The sequence below is a fragment of the Cnephaeus nilssonii genome (genome assembly GCF_951640355.1).
Source record: "Cnephaeus nilssonii genome assembly, chromosome: 2".
NCBI classification, from domain to species: Eukaryota; Metazoa; Chordata; class Mammalia; order Chiroptera; family Vespertilionidae; genus Cnephaeus; species Cnephaeus nilssonii.
In genome coordinates this window covers 71,469,002-71,493,525 of record NC_137073.1, presented here as the reverse complement: position 1 = coordinate 71,493,525, position 24,524 = coordinate 71,469,002, and the positions used below count along the sequence as shown (strand labels likewise).

The 24,524-nt window shown below is 39.7% G+C and overlaps 1 protein-coding gene across 2 annotated transcripts in view; it reads left to right on the top strand.

Annotated features, from left to right (window-relative positions):
* Positions 1-24,524, top strand: part of RASGRF2 (Ras protein specific guanine nucleotide releasing factor 2) — a gene marked incomplete at its 5' end in the record, with an annotated part of 181,093 nt that overhangs the window by 54,812 nt on the left and 101,757 nt on the right. For both annotated transcript variants that reach the window (XM_079798359.1, XM_079798358.1), the window contains 5 exons: positions 5,762-5,868; positions 13,732-13,879; positions 16,266-16,355; positions 21,120-21,373; positions 24,068-24,147. In XM_079798359.1, the coding sequence (XP_079654485.1) occupies positions 5,762-5,868; positions 13,732-13,879; positions 16,266-16,355; positions 21,120-21,373; positions 24,068-24,147 (679 nt within the window). The remainder of the gene's footprint in view (positions 1-5,761; positions 5,869-13,731; positions 13,880-16,265; positions 16,356-21,119; positions 21,374-24,067; positions 24,148-24,524) is intronic.

The following is a 24,524-nucleotide window of genomic DNA, read 5'->3' as shown; positions in this document are numbered from 1 at the left end:
AATTATAAGTGAAATTCGACACAAAGTGCTCAATTCTCAAATATTTGAGGCACTTTGTGAAGAACTGGGTTCCCATTATACTCACCTTCTTCTTCACACTGAGGTGAGATGGCTGTCGAGGGGCAAGATACTAACCCGACTGTTCGCTCTGCGCAAAGAAGTCAAAATCTTTTTCCAGCGGCAAAATAATCTGAAATTACAAGAACTCTTCTCCAACGATGAGTGGGTAGCCAAGCTTGCATACCTGGCAGATATTTTTTTTTGCTATTAAATGAACTAAACATATCCTTGCAAGGACAACTTAAGGACGTGTTCACACTACGGTAAAATGGATACTTTTCAAAAGAAAATGTAACTGTGGCAAACGCGGTTGGCTGAAGATCTGCAAATGTTTTCAAACTTTGATGAATACATGAGAGAGAAGGATGTCAACCGGCAGGTGGTAACCATTGTTCAACAGCACTTACAATCACTCACAGAACCTTTTGGTCATTATTACCCAAAGAAAGAAGATCCCAGACATGGCAATATGTGGATAATAATCCATTTGCAGCCAACATTGAAGATAGCAATTTAAGCATGAATAAAAAAGAAAGCCTCGTCTGTCATCCGATGACAGTCTCAAAGCTAAATTCCAGTCATCCTTATCAAGACTTCATTTTTGCATCTCCATTAAAAGTGAATACCCATTGCTGAGTGAAAAAGCGATGAAAATTTTGATTCAATTTTCAACAACATATTTGTGCGAAAAATCATTTTCATCTGTCACAGCAATTAAAACTCGGTACCGGTCTCAGCTTGAAATAAATACGCTCTCTGTCCTGCAGTAACGTCATTGGAGCCAAAAATCCAAAACTTATTTCAAGCGAACAGGAGCAAATATCACCCTCTAAAAATGTGTAATACTTAAATAAGCTTTAATTATTTCATAAAAATTAAACTTACTTTAATAAATTTGTTACAATTAAACAACCTTTGAAGATTTTGTTATGATTAAATAAGTATTTATAATGTTGTTATATTAAATAGGTGCATTTCATATTAATAAAATGGAGGTTCTCTGATCATTATTTTACAAATGTATTTATCTTTAAAAAAATCATATTAGTGGTCCGCGGGTTTTAAAATTATGAATTTAGTGGTCTGTGAAGTCCAAAAGGTTGGTGACCGCCGGTCTATATCATTGTCTTCATTTTGTTCATGAGGAAACTCAGTCTCAGAAAAATTACATGACTTGCCCAAGGTCTGGTAAGTTGAGTTAGCACTTGGGGGAACCAGGACTCACACCCGGGCCTGACGACTCCATAGACAGTCTTGTCAGTAGCATGAGGTCCAGGAAAGAGCTTGTCTTCTTGGGGGGAGTGACAGGTCAGGATGGCTGGAGTGCAGGGTGCACTGGCAGAAACAAGGTTAAAAATGGAGAATGGGGCCAGTTTATGAAGGGAGTCTGCAGCCTGCATAAAGTGTGCTCTGAGTATGAAAACGCCAGCAAGGGTTTGCAAGCAGACACGAGAGCTCAGATTTATCTTTTAGAAAGAGACCTCTGGCCACCTAGGTTGGGTTTGAAGGAGTTGGGTAAGACTAGAGGTAGGGTCGCAGATTTATCCTCACTACACCTAGACATGCAAAGAAAGTATTTTTCTAAATTTTACCTGACTTTTTCCTTAAGACTCCCTCCCCAATTTCTAAGTGGAGAAAGAAAAAACCAAAACCTGCATTTAGCTGAGAGTAGTAAACTCAGTCTGCTTCAGTAATGTAAAAGGTCTCTTTTGGTAATTCGTTTTTCCTCTGCACCTCACTAAGATGGTGCCTCAGTAAGCGGGACACACATGTCCTTGAGTGTGTGTGTGTGTGTGTGTGTGTGTGTATCGGAGTTTGGGGGTTCCCCACTGGTGCCCACTGGGGTTTGGCGTTGTTCTAAAGTGTAGCTGGCATCTGTTGCTGAAGTGTAGGTCACCTGTAACATCTGGTCCATAGTCTGGTAGGTCACTCAGGGCCTGGCTGTCCATTTTGCTTACCTGGTCCCACCGTGGCTCTTGCTGGGGCTGCATAGCACCCCGCGAGGTCTGATGGTGCCCTTCTCCCACAGTCCTCAATAGTACACTTGGAATATCCACACTAGGACCTAGGGAGGCTCTGGATCAGCGGTCGCCAACATTTCGGACCCCACGGACCATCAGTGGTCCATGGACCACCAGTTGGCGACCACTGCTCTGGATAGCTAAACTCAAAACTTAGGCCCTGTCTTTTGCTACCTGCTATGACACCAGTTTTACTGACTTACACGACATGGTCACCACCCCATGTTGTCATGAGGAGGGGGTGGGGAAAGAGGACTGTCTGTGAGATGACATCCTATAGATCCCCAAAGGGCAAGTGATACAGAAACTCCTTGGCTTTGGGCTTTGTCATCAACCCTTTTACCTCCTCACCCTTTTATGGGATTTCAGCCCCCAGTGGGTACACCATATGGTCTCTGCCCCCTTTTGCTTTCTGTATCTACCTGGTCACTTCTTCTCTGCATGCTTCTCCTGTGTTCCCGACTCACCTGGACTTCTCTAGGTCATCCCGTCCCCCTTCTGGAGGGGCCGTTAACCTTCCACTTTGGACTGTAATGGCAGCCAGGATACAAGGAGGGAGAGAGACCAGCTATAAGATACCGTATTTCAAAGCTGTCATATCTGTCATCTGGGATACAACTGTTGTGGTAGTCCAGGAGAGAGACAATAAAGCCGACGGAACAGGTTCTGAGGAAAGAGCTTTGGTGAAACCAAATGTGGGGCTGAGGAGAGGGAGAAGTTGAGGGTGACTTTCATGTTCTTAGTTAGGACAACTGTTAGCTAAAGATGTTCTTGACAGAGAAAAGACAGGAGGAGAAGGAATAGTCGTGAGGGCAGGGGGTTGGAGGAGGAGCATTAGGTAGCGGGAGGGAGGAAAGGAAGGCAACAAGTGAGTTCCGTTTTAGACATAATTGAAGTGGGAGAAATGCGGGGCCCCCATTTGGGGGAGAATCTGCTTAGAGAAAAAGATTTGGGAACAGGAGAGACTATCCGGGAAGTCAAAGAAGAGACAACACTGTCATTTTAGATGCTGAATTTATAGGTATAATCAAGGTCATCACTCTCTTAATTCTTCCTTGCACTTCATGATGACTCAGTGCTTTGGAACTTCTAGCTCCTGCAGTGGGCAAGGTCAGAGGACACAGAGTGTCCGCTGTGACTTTTGACCCCCAAGGGGACCTCTAAAAACCCAGGACACGAAAATCCTTGGTATACAGAGCTCATGTCAGAGTGTGGCCAGAAGATACAGAGAAAACGTTGATGAGTGGCTAAAAATAAATAATTTTCAGGTACATGCAGAGGCAGTGTTAGTTTTTGTGATTGAGCTGAATTTTTCAAATTGAAATCCTGGTAACATAACTTGTATTTCTCAAAAATTTCCCCCTCATTGTTATGCCTAAGACATGGCTTAACCTTTCATGTACTCTGCTAACATAATTGCCTTGCTGTCTTATAAAGGTGGCTTTTAATTGTGCTCCTGAGCAGCAGCTGCTGTTGAGTTGCTGGTTGCAGTCTTTCCATAGATTGGGCTGGTTCATTAATTGTTTCTTCTCCTTGGACTGGGCATCTGGGCTTGGATAGTAGCCAGCAGCTACTGAAATGCCATCACTGATAGGATTGCCCTTTAAGCCACTGATTTGTTATTGTATTGCATTTCCACTCTTTTTCTCCCAAATTTAAATGAACCTTTATTGGATACAGTGCTAAACTCAATTTTTTCCATTCTCAGTGGCCCTATCAGTAGGTTATCTCCCCCCCCCCCCCCCCCCCCCCCCCCCCCCGTCGGCTAATTCATAGCATTTAGTCCTCTGGCCGCACAAGAGGTTTAAGAATCAAAGACGGCTTGTCATTCATGGGGCTCGGGCCTGCCTTGGGGCAGTGCCATGGATTATCATAGGCATGGCCCAGGCCTCCACTGGCTGCTGATTTATGCCCAGGTAACCTGCAAAGTCTCTTAGCCATTTATTGTTCTTTTTTGGTGCTCAACACTCTTATATCCAGGATTATTGTCCTGAATGTTTTCAATTTTTTTTTTTTTTTGTATTTAACTGTCACACAGAAGTTTGGGGGTGGGGTGGGAAGGTGGGACAACAGAAAGAACCCTGTGTTTTGGTCTCTGGTTCTCCCTCTCAGAGCAGCTCTGTGGGGCTGATCTTTTCATGCCTTAGGATGTAGTCTTGGGCAGCCCCAGTGAATTTTCTTGTTATTCTCATAATAAAAATGTCTACAGTCACATTTCCTTCCCAGACAGCCTCAGTTTGGTAATTAATATGTCCAGCCTGAAGTAGATTGGTTTAAGTTGAAATCTTCTTCTACCCCTGACTCAGATTTAGATTTAGTTTGTCAAATTGGACACCTGGCACTCCTCTCCAAACCTATTCCACAAAAAACCGATTTATTGAAATTATAGACTAATTTATTTTTAGAGGTGATAAACATATTTTTTATATTTATTAAGCTTTTAAAAATATTTCTTTGCTATTGTAAATGCCGTGTTTTCAAGATTAAGTTTCCTGATTGTTGGTATTGTTCCAAAGTGCAATAAATTTTTATATACTAATTTTATATTCAACAATTTTGCTGGTGTTCTTATCCTAATAATTTTCAATGAGTTTTTAATATAAACAATTATGTCATCTGTGAATATGATTTTTTCTTTGCTCCCATTTCTTGTTCTTTTATATTTCTTTTATATTTCTACTAGAGGCCCGATGCATGAAAATTCATGCACTGGAGGGGGGGATGTCCCTCAGCACGGCCTGCCCCCTCTCACAGTCCAGGAGCCCTCAGGGGCGGGAAGCGAACCGGTGACCAGGGGAAGGCGATGCCCCATCACACCTCTGCTGCTGCCACTGCTGGCAGCACAAGCCTCGGCCAGCCCTGGTTACCTGAGCCTTGGGAGGCCCTGAGCGGCTGGGCAGCCACCATCCGAGGCTTGCCTGTGCCTCAGGCCCGCCATGGGCAGCTGGGGGGCTGAGGGAACTGGGGGACTCCGGAGGCAGGTGTGCTGCCCGGTGGGGCCGAGGGGATTGGGTGCCACCATCTTGTGGCTGTGGGCACTGCCATCTTTGAGGGCGGGGCAGTCAATTAGCATATTCCTTCCTTATTGGCTGTGGGCGCTGCCATCTTTGAGGGCAGGGAAGTCAATTAGCATATTCCCTCCTTATTGGCTGTGGGCGCTGCCATCTTTGCAATGGCATGAGGGTCAATTAGCATATTCCCTCTTTATTAGATAGGATGTTGCCCTCCAGACAGAACTGGTAAATAGAAGTGGTGATAATTGCCATCCTTTTCTTCCTTTTGATTTTAGAGCTGTTGCTTATAATAGTTCACCATTAGGTAAAATGTTTGTAGTAAATTTCTGGCAGATATCTTTTGTCAGGTTCAGAAATTTCACTTTCTGGTTTGCAAGGAATTTTATTCATGTGTTTGTGCAGAATTTTATCAAATACCTTTTCTGCATCTAATGAGATGTTGTGGGTTGATTCTTGCTGAGGGGTGTTAAGATGCAACCTATGGTATCTTCTAGGTACAAAGTCATTGCCAACTGGGACTGGGAGAGATTTTACATTTTGAAATATGATTTACATAATGCAAATGCATTTTTTTAAACATATACCCTTTGTGGGGAAATACCATGTTGCTATGCTGTCATGCTTGAAATATAAAACTAAATGCTGTTTGTATGTTTTTCTTTTCAGTATTACTTTACTGTCCTTTTTGGCCACGAAGGTCAGAAACCACTGGAGCTGCGCTGTGAGGAGCAGCAGGATGGTAAAGAGTGGATGGAGGCCATTCACCAGGCCAGGTATGGGCTCAAATCCTCTGTGTGACACTGGTTGTCTGGGTCTTTCATGGGTATGTCACTGTCGGTGGTAGCTTTGGAAGAACTTGCAGTTCCAAGATGAGTTACCCCTCGATACTTCCCCCTTAGTCATGTGTGAGATGATTCTTTGAGTTTTCTATGGTTATTTTTTCTAGCTAAAGAAAGGCAATAGATATAACAATAGCAATGATAACAGATCACTTTTGTGGATTTGTTCCTATGTACCAGGCACTGTTCTATGTGCTTCTCAATTGAGGAATTTATTAAATGTGTTGATTGACTTATCTTTTCAACAGTCTATGAGAAAGGTACCTCTTTTACTCGCTCTAGGAAACTGAGGTCTGGAAAGGAAGTTTGTTTGCCTGAGGTCACACAGCTAGGGAGGGGCAGAGGTAGGATCTGGACCCAGCCCTGTGTAGCCTGGTTATCAGGAAATGTGATACCAGTCTCTGTCTAGGCCCTATATATCTGTGTTTTACGATGGTCTTAGGCGACCCTGCTAGCGGTTCTCAACCTGTGGGTCATGACCCACAGGTTGAGAACCGCTGCTTATAGAGCCTAAGACCATCGGAAAACACAGATATTTACATTACAATTCATTAACAGTAGCAAAATTACAGTTATGAAGTAGCAACGAAAATAATTTTATGGTTGGGGGTCAGCACAACATGAGGAACTATGTTAAAGGGTCGCAGCATTAGAAAGTTTGAGAACCACTGGTCTAGGGCAACAGAAGAGTCTGATTTTGCTTCCTCCTTAGAAATACCAGGAAGATGGAAAGGAACACACTTGGCCTAAAAAGGGAATGGAAAATAAAAAACGCAGGCAGACCTCTCCCTTCATTTTCATATTCAATTCCAAAGTCCCACCCATTTCTTTGCTTCAAATGGCTCCCATGCTCACAGCTTTTTGCGTGTCCCCTCCCTAATCTAGGCTCTCCTCACTCCACAACTCCCTGCTCATATCCCCCCCCACCCCAGTATTTCAGTGGCAAAACTTGAGCTAGGGCACACTTCCTTTTTCTTCACCTGATATGCCCTCCCTTCTAAATGTCCATACATGTTGCTTCCACCCCTTCATGGAACCTCCCCCCACAGGTCAGTCCACACTGGCCCCCTTGTCCAGATTGCTGAATCACTTGCATTATTACATATGGAATATTTAACAATTACTGTAACTTAGGTTATTTATTTTTACATATTTCATGTGTGAGATTTCTGTTTTCTGAGCTGTGTCTTGAGAGTGAGGAAGAGGATGAGGGCACATTTATTTCTGAATGAAGCACAGGCTAATTGTACAGTAGATGAACAGGAAATATTTTCAGATGGATTATAAAGACAATGAGAATGTTCTGAGTGAGTTTAGACTGATCTTTTAACCCTTGAAACTTTTCTCTGAAAGTCTCCTCCCATCCCCTCTTCTTTCTTCAACTTCTTTTTATTGACCACCTCCTCTGTGACATGCAGTACACTAAGTGCTTCACTTACTTACCAGTCTTTATTCCTCACAGCTAACCAGGGGAGTATTGTTAATCCCATTTTACAGATGAGAAAACAGAGTTTCATGATGATTAAGCAGATTGTCCAAGATCTAACACAAAGTTGTTTAGCTGCAGAGCTGGGATTTAAACCCAAGTCAATCAGACTCCAGAACCTTTAATCAATGTGCAGAATTGCACCTCTCTTAGTTATTGTCTCTTTCTCTTCAGTCCTTCCCTTTTCCATTTCTTTTTCTTTTCCCTGATTCAGAGATGAAAATGGATTTATGTGAGGTCAGGGTTGAGAGTATAAGGTGCTAGTTCCAAAACATTTCAGTTCCTTTTCTCCAAAATATTTCTCAGAGATGTGCAGGGGTGGCGACTAAATGCTGTTCTCCAGGTGGGCCTGGGGGGCAGCTTGCTGGCATCGTGATCTAGGCACACTGTTCAGCTGTCTTTGCTCTCAGTGGCTCTGACTGAGGGTTTTGCTCCTGAGTTAGAACTAATGTAGAATGACTTGCTGTAGAAAAAGGTCAGAGCTTCAAAAGTGAAAGAAGTATCAAGTTGGCAAGGTAGAGCCCTTGGGTCATTTCCAGACACAATCTTTGTCACCACTTGTGTTCCCTTCTACCTGGGAATTAAAGTGAAGTAAATAATTTAAAACGTGTATTTGCCTATCTTTTTCATCCCAGAAAAGCCAGGTACTACTAGTAACCAAATACAGAGTATAAATTACTTTTAAAATTGTGAGATTTCAAGTAATAGATTTTTTTCTATATCATAAGAACTGTCATATAAGTGGAACTGAGTCGATAGCTATGTAATATTGATTGGCATATGATCAAAACCAGGGCGTGTGTGATCTTGTTAGGAAACAGACTTTAGAAATACTTCTGTGGTTTAGGTAACCAAATGGTAAAAATTCTCTTCTCTTTCGATTTGAAGATTTGGTTAACAATTGATCTTTTGTCCTGATGGTCTAACTTTTTGGTCCATTATATTTACGTTTCCTTTGACTCGAAGCCCAGGATTAGGTTATTTGATGGCCTCCTTTTCATCTGACGGCTTTATACCTGAGTTCTCCTATTTGACTTTTTTGCATTGTGATGCTTCTTTAATTTTTGTTTTTTAAACCAGGGAAGATAAAAACTTTTTCATTAAGTTGAGTTCTTGGTGTAATCTTGGATCTGTGAAATTCATCCCGACTTTGTTAATACATAAGCAGAGCCAGAAAGTTAATGAAACTGATTCAGAGAAAGAACTTGTCAGCCACTTTTGCTTGGCATTGTGCTAATTAAAGCAATTGGTTGGTTGACTAAATATTTCACCTTTAGAGGACAGTTTGATGTCATTAATTAGGTACTGCTGCCTTATTAATAGAAAATGCTCAATAATTATGATTTCATTGATCCTTCTTTTTGCACCTCTCTTGGTTATGAATTTGAGCTTTTAATTAACTAATGACTACTTTAACCTGAGCTGAGTTCTTTTTTCTGAGCAATAATCCTCCTGCAGATACTACACGGACACAGGGTCTGTTCAGAAACTACATAGAAACAGGGACTAATCAGAACCGCTCTCTTGGTCACTGCTGTTTTCCTGGATGGCTTCTCAGTACCAGCCTGGGTGTGCTGTCTTTTTGTGCCATGAAAATCACATTCTTGCTGCTGGCTTTTGTACACAGAGCTGAATCTACTTGCTTTTAGAAGCCCTTTGGGTCATTTTCTGAAATGTAGAGTTGGATTCTCCCTTAGACCTGGCTCAGGGAAAAATTGTTTTGAAAATTAAATTCTCTTTTGAAGGTTTGATCTGGTCCAGGAAGCTTGTTTTATACTTTTGCTTGTAGTTGGCCATTATTGTATTTTGAGAACACGGACACATTTAAAGGTAATTTAATCACATAATACTGGCCCCAGTTCATGAGAAACTGCTAGCAAGACTCAGTCTTATTTTCATCTGAATGATGTGAAGCCAAAGCATTTTAATAGCAATGAAGTCTATGCTTATTCCATAAGTGGTCTGCTAATTGGGTATGAAACTTTGGATATTTCCAATAACCTGATACTTCATCTTTGTTCTCTTGGTCAAATCTGTCCACCATGGTTGATTTAGTTATCGACATTAAGACAATCAAAACCACTAACTCAGTTGATTGTGGATCCTTAGGGCTCATAGGCTGTAAAGACAATGCCCATTCATTGTAAAGGGGACAGCTTAGGAGAGGAGAGCTGGCTGTGGAGAGAGAGGAGATTAGTGAGGGTGATAGAGTGTTAGAACCTCATGCTAATGTGATACATAAAAAATATTGATTAGTCAGTGGGGTGGAACTATTGATATAAGAGAATTTGAAAGCCAGAAAAAAGTGGAAGGCAGTAATGCTGAAGCAGCCGTGGGTAATGAATGCTCCAGGGCCTTGTGCAGCTGTATTGGGTGGCTGCTTAGTGGGGCACTGCACTGCTGTCATCCAGGACTGGATTTTCCCAATTCCCAGAGACACTGTCGTACGATGCGATGAGAGGAGGAATGTTGTTCATAAGAGTTTTCTCAATGAAATGGAGCATAATCCTCAAGCTAGTAGCAGTTTTCTTTAGTTAGTTGTTATATGACTTTTAAGTTTGTGTTTTACTCTAGTTCTTATTCTTTATGTCTCATTAGCATATTGGCTATAATATTACTCTCTCATTTGTAAGTATGTCCTTAATCAAAGTAACTAGGATGAGGTTCTGGCCCATCTAATAATTCTTTGTTCAGCAAATAGGATTTTTATTCTTCTTTAAAAATAATTAAGGCTTATGATTTTATACTGTGCCTTTGACTGGACTTATCAGGATTTTATTGGAATGTTTCCATTGATCCTATATGGAATAGTGGTGGTTTGGATTTGATTATAAATATTACACATGAATATTTTACATTCTTGTACATATACCTCAAACTTGCCATCTGCTGGTATTTGACAGATGAGTTGGCTTTCGCCATGTTGATTTAATGGCTTAATTTTATTATTTCCTTTGGCAGTAAGAAACCATTTCCCCCTTGGTGGACATTAAACTAAATAAAAAACAAACAGCACAGAAATAACGAATAGGTTAGGCAAAAAATTCTTAAGCTTGAGCATTTTCTAGCAACTAGAAAATGTAATCAGATGAAACCTATATTGGAAGTACAGAAGGGAAATACCAAACCTCTGAAGTGTCTTACACTGAAAGGAAGCCATACATGCAGGTTCAGATGATTTGATGCAATCCTGAGGTAGACATTCATTTACTAGCGGGAAAGACAAAGAGAGCTTTGTGATATAACGTTGAGAGGATATCTCAGTAAGAGTAGTTAGGCATCTAAGGAGACCCAATGAAATAACTTTAAAATTACAAAAAATGAAAATTATTGTGTGAAAAACAAGCCATGGAAATAAAAAATTAGATGACTTTTTTTTTTTTCATGTGACAATGACTTTTTATTTGAATGAATATTTTGTGCCAACCCCATGTCAGGTGCTGGGCCAATCTTTAACATTTTGCCTCGATTATTGTGGAACCTCCAACTGGTTTCCATCACTCCAACCCCTACTTTCATCCTTTCCTGTCTCAGCAGCCAGTGTGATCCTGTTAAAAAGTCAGATCTTGCGATGCCTTCTATCAAAGCTCTGACATCTTATGATGTGAAGCCAAAGCATTTTAATAGCAGTGAAGTCTATGCTTATTCCATAAGTGGTCTGCTAATTGGGTATGAAACTTTGGATATTTCCAATAACCTGATACTTCATCTTTGTTCTCTTGGTCAAATCTGTCCACCATGGCTGATTTAGTTATCAACATTAAGACAATCAAAACCACTAACTCAGTTGATTGTGGATCCTTAGGGCTCATAGGCTGCAGAGTCCTTAATGCTTTAGAATCCTGTTCCCTGGTTTACTTTTATTATTTATTCTCTATCTATAAACTTTTAAACATTTAGCTCCTTTGCTCTAAATGTAAGCCTCTGTTGATTCTGAAAATTAAAAAGCAATAAGGGTCATTTACATCCTTGTTATACAAATATTGTGTACCAAAGTATCAAGGTTGATGTTTGGTTCCATGGAGAATGAAAGGTAATCATATGCGATTGAATATTTTCTCCTTGAAGGAGAATCTTGCATGTGTTAACTTCTCATGTCTTTCTAGCTTCCTTTACTTTCTCTGGCTTGTATTCTTGCATTCCATGTCATCTTATGTCTTTGTTTTCTGTTCTATTTGGTTGGGAAAACTCCTCATAGTTTTTCTCCTGTTGTAAGTGTGGAGGTTACCAAACTGGTTTTTTTGTTTGTTTGTTTGCAACTGGCACTTAGTCTATTGATTGGTTGCCATGGGTAGGAATTTAAGTTAAAAATATTTCCCCTTAAATTCTCTTTTGTGATCTATCATCTCAAGTTACAGATTGAGAAGTATGCCATCTTGAGTCTCACTTTCTTTAGATCATCTGTGGTTTCTCTTTGGGAGCTTTTGTAATTTTTTTTCTCTACCCTTAGAGCTCTGATGTTTTACCAAGACGTGTCTGGGTATGAATTGTTTTCATTTATCCTGTCTAGATTACCTTTTATATTTGAACTGTGCCTTGTTCAGTTCAGGGAAGGTTTCTTTCATTTTTTGATGCTTCCCCCCCATCACAGTCTATGTTGTTTTCCTTCTGGAACTTTCATATGATAGCGAGTAGACTTTTTGGATCTATACTCCATATTGCTCCATTTTTCTTTTATTTCCAATCTCTTTGTATTTTTGTTCAATGTTCTTTATCTCGCCAACTAACCAGCTTAGTTTTCAGCCATGTCTGGTGTAGTGCTTAGCACATTCATTGACCTGTAAACTAGAAAGCTGACAGGAACCAGGTAGTCATTATTTTTCTGACTCAGACTTTCTGTGTCTCCTGACTCTACTCTTCTGAACATCTGCTATTCTTTTCTCTCTCAGAAGACTCACCTTTTCTGGGCATAGATGTGGCCAAATACTGCTGCCCAACAATGCCAACCTGAGTTGCCAAGTTCAGATCTTCTCAGTTCAAGCAAATAGGTCAGAGGCACAATCCCAGATTCTAGGGAGAAAGAGTCTAATTGGTTTAGCTTGGGCCAGTTATATCCGTTTAGGCCAGGTTAATGTGGTCATTGAGGGCAGGTTTGTGGTACAAACATAGCTGCTAGGGCCCACATTCCCAAAGATGTAAGTGGGTAGAAGATTGGGCTTATATCTCAAAATGTATCTGCTGCAATATTCTTGTTTATACCCAGTGCACTATTTCTCACCAGAGAAAGTTTAGCTTGTGGTTAGAACATGGGCTTAGAGTCAAACAGACCTTGATTGGAATCCCACTCAGCCCTGCCACCTCCTAGCTGTCTGACCTCTGAGGATCAGATTCTTTGTCTGTACAATTGGGATGATAAAACCTATCTTCTCGGGTTACTGGGAGGATGAGATGAGAATATGTATGATATTCCCTACACATGCAATAAATAGAAACAATTGTTAATTATTGCTATCATCATACCATTTGGGAAAGATTATGTGAATGGAAGAACATCAATTTTACCACCTTGAATAGTGCAAGAAGATCTGGAGACAAAATTTAGATGTCACAGACTGGCATAATCAATAAAAATCTCATAGTCAGTTTGCCTTTAGCACATTTGTCAAAGAAATGGACAAAGGTTAGATTGTTGGAGTTAGGGCTCAAAGAATCTACACTTATTTCCAGAATTAAATTTTTTACTTCTGGAAAGTTAGTCAGTGGTCTCAAAATATTAAAGAGAGCTAAGCAAGACTGGTGGTTATTGGTACAGTCATCATAGTTCTTTTCAGCCAGTGCCAATTCTGTTGATTGTTTCATTTATTCTGCTTGGTGGCAAGTCTGTTCTGATTGGCTAGTGCCTTACCCAGTGAAATATTTTGAATATCATCCCTGGAAATCAAGTATATGCCATCAATTCAAAAGACTTCAGTTTCTTTGTTTAAAAAGATGTACTATATTCTTTATAAAACAATAGATTTCCTTTGCACTTTTCTTACTGATGTGCTAAAATTGTGGGTGGCAGCTGTCATTAAATGAACTCTAATAAAAAATATGTAAAATGATAGTGATTCAAATTCTATATAGTTAAAGGATGCCAAACATAAGCCAAAACTTAAATGAACTCTGTGAAAACAATATATGTAAAATGATAATTATTCAAATTCTTTATAGATGGAGGATACCAAGTGTAAACCAAAGTTAATGTTTTCATAAAGTAGAGTTAGCCAAACAAGCTATGCTTATGGCTTCTTTTTAAAATGTAGTGCATGCTTTTCTAAATGGAACTATAGTAGAACAATACCTCAATGACTAACTACTTTTCTCCCAAGTTATGCAGACATTTTGATTGAGAGGGAAGTGTTAATGCAGAAGTACATTCATCTAGTTCAGATCGTAGAGACAGAAAAAATTGCAGCTAACCAACTACGGCATCAACTCGAAGATCAAGATACCGAAATCGAAAGGCTTAAATCAGAGGTATTTCCCAGTTGATGGATTCTTTCTCATTGTTTCATGTTGACTGTCATCTCCTTATGATTACTTAAGGCCTATCAGGGTATATTTTTAATCCCAAACTTAGTTTCTATGCTTTCAACACATACATGGCCAGGCTACTGATCTCCATTAGGAGTGACTCTAATGTCTATGTTAAAATTAGGCAAATATGCTTCAATAAAATATCAGGATTATAGACTTTTTAAATTACTTTTGCTCCTGATGTCCTTCATTTGATCAGATATGAAGAGTTGAATACAACATTTAACTGTCTCCAGATGGACTTCTAGGGTAATGGTAATTGTGAGTCTGTCATAGATTCAATTAAATCCAAATGATAACTAAGGAAGGACAAAAAATGAATTAATAATGACTTTCCTTTCTCTCTAGATCTAAGGACTCCAATGTCTCCTCTCTAGAATTTTGAAAAACATGTTTAAAGTAAAATATAAGCCATGTGTTAGAGTGCATTTTTTCCTGAAGTTGGAATTCCTATATCCCTCTTTTTCTCCCACCCCCTTAGCATGAACTTCAAGCCCTATACTCCTAAGTAGTGAGACCGATACCAGGTTAGAGCGGAAGGTGGTCTAGTGTCTGCAACAATGGCAGTGTGCCTGGTCCTCCCTCTCTCCAAGAAGCCTCTGTGTGTGTGTGTGTGGTGTGTGTGTGTGTGTGGGGTGTGTGTGTGTGTGTGTGTGTGTGTGTGTGTGTGTGTGTATACTATATATATACCTTTTCTTGCTATCTTGTCATTCCTCGTAGGAAGTGTTCAATAGTTAAAGATTTGAAGAGGAATGTAGAAAATGATTTTTCCCCCTCTTTCTGACCAACAGTGCATTAGTACTTCTTAGCTTTGAAGAGAAGAATAGAATAGAATGAAACCTACTACTAATTATATCCTTGTTGACAGAAATAATTCAGGTTCCTCAGCCTTGGTAACTTTATCACTTTTCTGACACTGGACAACATTTTCTTCTTCGTTTCCTCACATCTTCCTCTTAGACATACTCTGTGAATCCTGTGAGGGGTTTCACCCCCTGCTGCCTGTGTGCATCACCTCCAGTGTACAGAGCATGGGCATAAGCTGGTTCCATCTGGGATCTGCTTGCTTCTCCGGTGATGATAAGTTGCAGATCATGCTCACCATATCATTAGTGTTGTTCACTTCCCGATTCAACCCTGAAATCTGATATAGTGGAAAAAAAAACACCAACAACAGAAAACTTAACAAACCTGCCTTTTAAAAACTATATCAGGCACTGTAATTTAAAACAAAATTATTGTGTTCTTTCTTTGCCACAGTAAGCTAGAGCAGATTCTTGTCTGCTAAGTGAAAGAGGTTGGCATTTCCTCTATAAGAGAAACTCAGCACCAAGCGATGTTCCCCAACATTTATCTGTGTGTGCTTCTCTGTATTCACTACGTTCTATTTTAGTCTGAACATAGACTGCAGTTAAAAACTGTCAGTAGCAGGTATGTCTTGTGTGGTTGCTTGACAAGAGCCATAATTTATTTCCTACTCCTTCTATTTTCCCACTTCCCTGCCAGAACATGGTGGAGATGTGTATTTGGTCTTGAGGATAAAATGTAGACAGGTCAGAGGGAGCAATTATGATCCCCGTAGCTCTGAGTTTGCTTGTTAGTAAATCTATAAAGGTTCTTACATTTGTAAGAGCCTTCAATAGAGTGGCAGTCCAGTGAATTTTATTACTCAATGCAGTTGAGAGGCCATCTGGTCTTGAGTTGCCCCTCGCAGGTCACAGAACTGAGCTGGAGATAGAAAAAGGTCCCAGGTTGTTTCAATCTTTTTTATGTTTTAACCTTTTGTTGGCTGGCTGGGACCAACCCTATGGGTCTGAAGCTCCCTATGCAGTTACCGTTTCCCCAAGGAGATCTGTGAGCCTGCTGTACTGTGTGTAGTTAGACGGCCACAGGCTAATTATTCCCACAGGGAAGAATGAGCATTGAGCTGACTGTCATTGCATTTGGAGACCACGGGACATTTCAGGCAGCTACCTTTAGCAAGGTGGTTGACATGTCCCTCAGGTCCTGAGAAGGCCGGGCTTGGTCATCACTGGCTTGGTCATCACTGGCAGTTAGGGTGGAGTTTGGTCCAACATTTCCTAACCCAGATCCCAGTTCACACTTCCACAGGCACTTCTTATAATAACTTGTTAGTGACAAACCAATACAGGCTTGGGGTGAAGTTCACGCTTCCCCTGCCACAGCACCGAAGGCAGAGAGAGTGAATAAAAGCTGAATGTTTCCTGAGAACCTCATATGCTACCTTGTAGGCATGACCTCTTATGAGTCATGGCAATAATCCAGTATTTTCCAGATCATGAAATGGACCTACTTTGTGTTCTAGATTATCGCTCTTAATAAAACCAAGGAACGAATGCGGCCTTACCAAAGCAGTCAAGAAGACGATGACCCAGACATCAAAAAGATTAAGAAGGTAGGATGCTACCGGTTTCCGGCTGCGGAGTAGCACAGCAACCAGCTGTCTTGTAATAATGTCTTTGCCACCCTGTCCCTGAGCTGAGAACCTTGGTGTTTCTGTTCTAATGGCTCTGAGATTTGCCCTTCAGAGTGATCCAGACATGACTACTTTTTTGGAAAAGTTTCAGCTTGAGATTTCTTCCCAGTCCTGAGAATCCCCTTTTGGATTCTGTGGAAAGGATGCTATAACCAGACATTAAGATAATGGTGTTCCCCAGTTGGGTTAATTAGGTGCTGTTTAACCTCCTAATTTTATACTGCTTCTTATTTTGGGGGAGTGTTTTTTTTAAATTGCACTCAAACGTATTTCTTTTAGCATAGTCTTTAGTGCTTATTTTTTTGAACATGGGAGAAGATTAGGTAAATCACTACATCTGCTCAGATTTCTGGTTTATTATTATTTCTTTCTTGTTCAACATCCACAAAATCAGCAGATCCTTTCCATCTTACTGTTATGTATAACTGTACAACTTTTGTAATTAACCAGACACTGGTGCTCAGTCTAGTCTACTGTGTTTGCTTTAGGTCATCTAGGTTTCGAGTTCGGTAATCTTAATAGTTCTGTGTGAAGCGCTTACTCGGTTTTGTTAACATTATGTGGAAAGCCTCACCATTAAACTGTTTATATGTTCTTTATTTCTTAATCCTGTTTTCCTAAGCTAAATAATTATTCCCTTTCAGTTGTAGCAAAATTTTAGCTAAATATTGCTTAGAATTTGAAAGAGAAAAGCTTCTTAGGACTAAGTTATAATGCTTTTAGTTTTTAAGAAATAAAAAAGTAAAATAACATTTCTTTCTTAGAATTTATAACTTTATAAATTGAATTTGGTTTGTGTTATTATGTTACAAGATTCATATTATTGCCTTTCTTTTGATAGTATGCAGTTGCATGTAAGCAACAATATCAGTAAAATACAATTTTACTGTATTTGGAAAGTTGTGGAAGCTGGTCTGTTAGGAAGTGAATGAATCAGCTTTTGCTCAGCAGGAGATAACTGTCCAAATAAATAGAAAAGTTTTATTTAATATAAAATTCAATTTAGTTGACTTTAAAAAATATTCTGTTAAATGGAAGAATAATAAAGTAAATAGATTTTACATTTAATAACTTCCTATTTCTTAATAGAAAAAATTTTAAAACTATTTTTAAACTTATTACATAGATTTTGAAATTAACTATATTATTTTTCTGTTCCAAATCAAACTAATACCTGTGTGGAAAAGGGTTGTTTACAAATGAATTATTTTCTCTATTCTGATCTTGACAAATATCAACATAAGTTAACTTCAAGAGACCAAAAATTGAAATTGATTATAATTCATAGAAATTTGCCATTAGATTTTTCTAAATAATATACATATAATTTCTCCCCATATAATTCTATTAAAACATGGTTAATTTATATTGTTTGGAGTAAGTCAACTGTATGAATGTCTGTAGAAAATTGATAGTATGCTGACAACATCAGTAGGTAAATGAGAAAATTTAAACATTGCAAAAGAAGAGTAGTTATTTAAATACATGATAATTTAGACCACATGGGTAAAACAGTATGGAAAAAATAAAAAGTGTAAGACTGAATAGATAACAATGATACTAAAAAAAGATTTGGTAGTGACTTAATGCTCTCATTTATGTGTGAATTTGCAACCTGCTTTGTTGCTGAATCTGCCACTTTAATATAACAAATCCTAATGAGTTATCATATAGGCTTTTTATATTTAGAAAGGACCTCAGATATATTTGGGCAATTATTTTATAGATGAGGAAAAGAGGACCAGAAGTCAAGGTCAGTCACAAGGTTAGTTGCAGAGCCTTTGGGCTAAGGATTACAACATATACCTGTTAGCTTAGCACCCAGCATTTACCTGGGCATTTAAACAATGGTCAGTAAATATTTGTTGGCTAACACACACACAGGCCAGTGCACTTTGTGAGGTTTGCTTATTATTTTCAAACCATACATAGGGAATTTAGATAAATTTTTTAGAGGCTAGCATATGCAAAGGCTAATATGCAAAGTGTCCCCTCGGGAGTTCGACTGGGAGACCAGGAGTACAATTGCTTGCTATGATGTGTGCTGACCAGCAAAGGGGTGGCGCGGAATGAAGGAAGGCCCCGGCCGGCAGCCAGAAGGCCCCAATTGGCCCTGATCGCCACCCAGGCCTAGGGACCCTACCCATGCATGAATTTTGTGCACCAGGCCTCTAGTTTTCTATAAAATTGATTTTAAACTGTATTTTATGTTTCTTTTCACAAAATAATAACAATTGCTAATTGTTAACATCTATTTTTTACATGTGGCTGGAAAAGAGAGTCCTTACAGTTAACAAGGGGCAGTTAAAAGAACACCAAGGTACCTTGCAGCCTTCCTAGCTGTGTGATTTACTATGAAATTTAGTTTACTCATCTATAAAAGTAAGAAGTTGGATGAGCTCATCACTAACACTTATTTTTAAATTTAAAGAAATGACATCTCAACAACACAAAATCAAATAACCCAATTTAAAATGGGCAAACGACTTGAATAGACATTTCTCCAAAGATTACAGACAATTGGCTATATATATATATGCCTAAGCGACCGTTATGACCCGAACAACTGGAATGACTGGTCGACCAGTCGCTGTGATGTGCACTGACCACCAGGGGGCAGCTGTTCAATGCAGGAGCTGCCCCCTGGTGGTGAAGCCGGGTTCACGGCTGGCGAGCGCAGCTGTGGCAGCGGGCACCTCTCTCGACTCTGCTGCAGCGCTACCTAGTGGCAGCTGCTGGCACAGCAGGCTGGGATGCTCATGAGTGGTGCAGCGCCAGCTCAGACTCCTCCTTGGCCGCCTGTGTGCCACTGCTACATCCCCCAAGGAGTCCCAGATTGTGAGAGGGCTCAGGCCAGGCTAAAGGACCCCACCCTATCCTCCACCCCCTGCCATGCACAAATCTGTGCACCGGGCCTCTAGTTTGTATATAATCTTTGGAGACATCATATGTACATGGAAAGATGCTCTACATGACTAAGCATCAGATAAATACAAATTAAAACCACAGTTTGATATCACTGCATACCTATTAGTATAGCTACTCTCATGAAAACAAAATAATAACTATTGATGAAGCTGTGGAGAAATGGAAATCCTTGTGCACTATTGGTAACATTGTAAATTGATTCAACTGCTATGGAAAACAGTATGTTGGTTCCTCAAAAAATTAAAAATAGAACTACCATATCATCCAGCAATCCTACCTCTGGGTACATATCCAAAATAATTAAAAGTAGGATCTTGAAAAGACATAGGCATTCCTATGTTCATTGCAACATTATTTACAGTAGCCAAAAGGTGGAAGCAACCCAATGTCCACTGAATGGATAAAAAAAAAGTGATACATATGTACAATGGAATATTATTCGGCTTTAAAAAGGAAGGAAGTCCTAGCACATATTACAACCTGGATGAACCTTGAGGGCATTATACTGAATGAAATAAGCCAGACACAGAAATACAGATAACTACCAGTATATAACTCCACTTATATGAGGTATCTAAAGTAATCAAATTCACAGAAATAGGAAGAATGGTGGTTATTAGGACCTAAGGGAAGACTGAAAAGGCGAGTTGTTTAATGAGTATAAAGTTTGTTTTGCAAGATGAAAAAGGTTCAGAGATCTGTTGTACAACAATGTGAATACAGGATGGAGCAAAATTAGGTTTACAGTTGTGAGTACACAATATACAGAGTGTATTCTTACATTAAATAATTACTGTATTATTTTCCACATGAGCACTACTATAAAGAATAACATAAAATTTACCATCTTAGCCATTTTTAAGTGTTATGTTATTCTTTTTTTTTAAATACAATTTAAAATATTTTTTAAAATATCTGATTGTTAAAGAATAAACATTCCTTTCTTGAAATGTTAATAACTAACCATGTAATATTATTATACTAGAGGCCTGGTGCACGAATTCATGCACAGTGGGGTCCCTTGGCCTGGCCTGTGGGATCGGGCTGAAACTGGCTCTCCGACATCCCCCGAGGGGTCCCAGATTGGGAGAGGTTGGAGGCTAGGCTGAGGGAACCCGCTGGTGCATGATCAGGGCCAGGGAGGGACATGGGAGGAAGGCCAGCCAGGGAGGGACCGTGAGAGGGCTCCAGCGCATGTCCAGCCCGTCTTGCTCAGTCCTGATCGGCCAGACCCCAGCAGCAAGCTAACCTACTGGTCAGAGCGTCTGCCCCCTGGTGGTCAGTGCACGTCATAGTGACTGGTCAACCAGTTGACTGTATGCCTCCTGGTGTTCAGTGCACGTCATAGCGAGCGGTTGAGGGGCCTTAGCATATCATTAGCATATTACACTTTCATTGGTTGAATGGCTGACCAGATGACCGGGCACTTAGCATATTAGGCTTTTATTATCTAGGAGGATTCTGGTGTCCATTTAGGCAGGCCTAAACACCTTAAGCTTATGGAAGAAACTTGTAAACCTGATAAAATTATTATTTTTTAAGTCATTTATATTCTGTTATCTGAAAAAAGCCTGCCATTACATATTCTAGGGGTGGGACCATTAGTGCACCAAGGAAAGAGCAGTGTTTCATATGGCACAGGATGGACACCTTTACTGACAGACTTAAGAAGCCTGTCTCACAACTCCCTGAGGTTTTCTTTTCTTTTCTTTCTTCTTCCCCTTCCCCTTCTCTTCCATCTTTTTTGCTCTATAGGTTCAGAGCTTCATGCGAGGATGGTTGTGTAGAAGGAAATGGAAGACCATTGTGCAGGATTACATCTGTTCTCCTCATGCTGAAAGTATGAGGAAGAGAAACCAGATTGTGTTCACCATGGTCGAGGCTGAGTCGGAGTATGTTCACCAGCTCTACATCCTGGTCAACTGCTTCCTCCGGCCCCTGCGAATGGCCGCCAGCTCCAAGAAGCCCCCCATCAGCCACGACGACGTCAGTAGTATTTTCCTCAACAGGTTTGTCTTGGCATAAATCAGTCATGTGAAAAACCCATTGGTATTTCTTAGAATTTTTACCCTACTTGTAAAAAATAGGTTTCATAAATTCACTTTTGTGAGTTTATGATATTGAAAATAAGAAGGCTATTATTTGTGTTTCATTATTAGTCCAATTTGTATATCTTTATCTTGAATCTTGGCATGTAGTTTTCTGTTTTTCTCCTCTATTTGACATATGTTTTCTTATCATTGTGTGGGGGTATGTGTATGTTGGGGAAGATCATCTCCCTCATAAAACGAAGGAAATGAAGTGATTAATGGGTCTTTACATATGATTTATACAAAAGTACTCTAGGAAGAGCAAAAACTAACAGAGGGCCTGAGACTTTCTAGTAAATCTATTCACTCAATAAATATTTATAGTATCTTTACTGCTGAGGATTCGTCAGTGAACAAAGCAAAAAATAAAAATAAAAAAAATAAAAATCCCTGCCTTCATGGAACTTAAATTTTGATGTAGGAAGACAGACAATGAATAGTGATTAAGTGAACTGTGTAGTATATCATGTGGTGATGAGTTCTGTAGAAAAATGAAGAAGCAAAGGAGAGCCCTAGCCGGTTTGGCTCAGTGGATAGAGCATCGGCCTGTGAACTGAAAAGTCCCAGGTTTGATTCTGGTCAAGGGCACATGCCCGGATTGTGGGCTTCATCCCCAGTGGGGGGCGTGCAGGAGGCAGCTAATCCATGATTCTCTCTCATCATGGATGTTTCTCTCTCCCCCTCCCTCTTCCTTCCTCTCTGAAGTCAATGAATATATATATGGCAAAAGAGATAAGTGGGGGAAGGAAAGTGCTTGGGTGTTCCACTTAAAATTTTAGTTATTTGTTTTTGAGTAGATAATACAAGTTCACAAGTCAAAACAACATGAAAACATCAAACAACAGTTAGAAATTTCATTCTTATCCTGCCTTCACCCACCTCATTCCCCCACTTTCTGTATGCAATCATTTAAATTAATTTCTTATATATCCTTCCAGTGTTTATTAATGTAGGTGAAATCAAATATGGATTTTGAGTCTTACTTTGTCCCTGATTACATAAAAGGCAATATATTTTTAATATAGATTTTTCTTTCATGTATCAATATATCCTGGACATCTTTCCATATTGATATCTAAAGAACATTCTATTTTTAAAAAAATTGCTACATTGTATTATATTATGTGAATGTGCCATATATATATATACACACACAAAGACTATATATATATATATATATATATATATATATATATATATAAAGACTATATATATACATAGTCTTCAGAAAGCCCTCAAAAATAAGTTAACATTTGAAAAAAGGCTTCAGTTGGTGAGGAAGTAAGCCATATGACTATCTAGGGGGAAAGTGATGCAAACAGAGGGGACTGCCTGTGCAAAGGGCCTGAGTAGGCCTGGCTTGCTTGTTTGAGAAACTGCCAAGGTCTGTGTGGATGCAGGGGGAAGTTAAAGTATTAACATCATTTACTTTTACTTTGAGATGGGGAAACGTTGGTGGGGTTTTGAGCAGAGAAGTGGCATGACATGAGTTATGTTTTGAAAGGCTCACTTTGGCCTCTCAGTTGAGAACAGACTATAGGGAGATCAATAAGCTAGGTGAAAGGTGGTTATAGCAGGGAGGCCTGTTAGGCGGCTGTTGTGATAAACCAACTAAGAGATGATTGTGATGGAGAAAGTGATAAGTGGTTGGATTCTGGGTATATTTTTAGTATAGAGCCAGTAAGATTCATTGATGAGTTTGATGTGGATTTTGAGAGAAAACAAAAAGCAGGTAAAATTCCAAGGTTTTTGGCCTGAACAACTAGAGTATGGAGTTGCTATTTACTACATGGAGGAAGACTCGGGAAAAGATGAAGAGCTTTTATTTTGGAACTGCCAAGTATGAGATGCTTTTTGCCATCCAAGTGGAGAAATCAAATGAGCAGGGATTGGATATTAGACTAGCATTCAAGGTAGGAGTCTGGGATGGGGATATAAATTTGGAAGTCCAATAGCATATGATTAGTAAGCTATTAGTATTAATGAGATTGCCAAGGGAGTGGGTACAGATGAATGAGAGAAGAACAAGGTCCGAGCCCTGTGTTATTCCAACATTTAAAGGTTAGAAGATGAAGAAGAGCTATAATGTGATAGTAAAGAGAATCAGAGTTGCAAGGTAAAAAACAGAAGAGTGGGTTGTCCTGAAAACAAGGCAAGAGGGAATGAATAACTATATCAAAAGGTCAAACAAAATCATAACTTAGAACTGACTGTGGGTTTAATAACATGGAGCTCATTGGTAACTTTGATGAGGGTGTGGGTCCAAAGCCAGATTGGAGAGAATGGAAGGCTTGGAATTGGAAGAGAGTATGTATAGAAAACTCTTTCAAAGGAGGGATATTATATAAAAAAAAAAAAGAGCAGAGAAACAGGGTGGTACTTGGAGATAAATAAAAAAGTTTGTGTTTGTGTGTGTGTGTGTGTGTGTGTGTGTGTTTGTGTGTGTGTGTGTGTGTGTGTGTGTGTGTGTGTGTGTGTGTGTAAAATGAGAAGTCTGATAACATGTGATTAAAAGCCTGGCTTTGCTGTTGTGAGGAAGGAGGGAGATTTCCCCACATTGGGTGGCAATGGCTCTACTCAAGACTAAGTTATATTCTTTTTGCATTTTTATAGTGAAACAATCATGTTTCTTCATGAAATATTTCATCAAGGACTGAAGGCAAGGTTAGCAAACTGGCCTACTTTAATTTTAGGTAAGTGCATGCTTTGGTTTCTCTTACTCTGGCTACAATTAGAGTAAAATAATTTCAGCATTATTCAGCTGAAGCTGTTGAATTTTCCCACTGATCTAAGCTGCTTTAGCCATTGGGAATTTGTCTCATTGGCCTTTGGGCCCTGCCCTACTACTTACCTTTCCCCTGGCCTGTCATGGTCATTCTGGGCTAGAGTCAGGCTCTGCCCCGGAGAACACTCTGTCAGATCAGTCATTCAGGCATCTGATCTGGTCCCCAAGCATGTGTGACACCTGGTACTGGGAGGAGCCACTCCCTGCCACTCCCATTGAGTGAACACAGTCTCTCTCCAGTACCTTAGATAACTTACTGAGCACCAAGAGAAACTGCCATTTTAC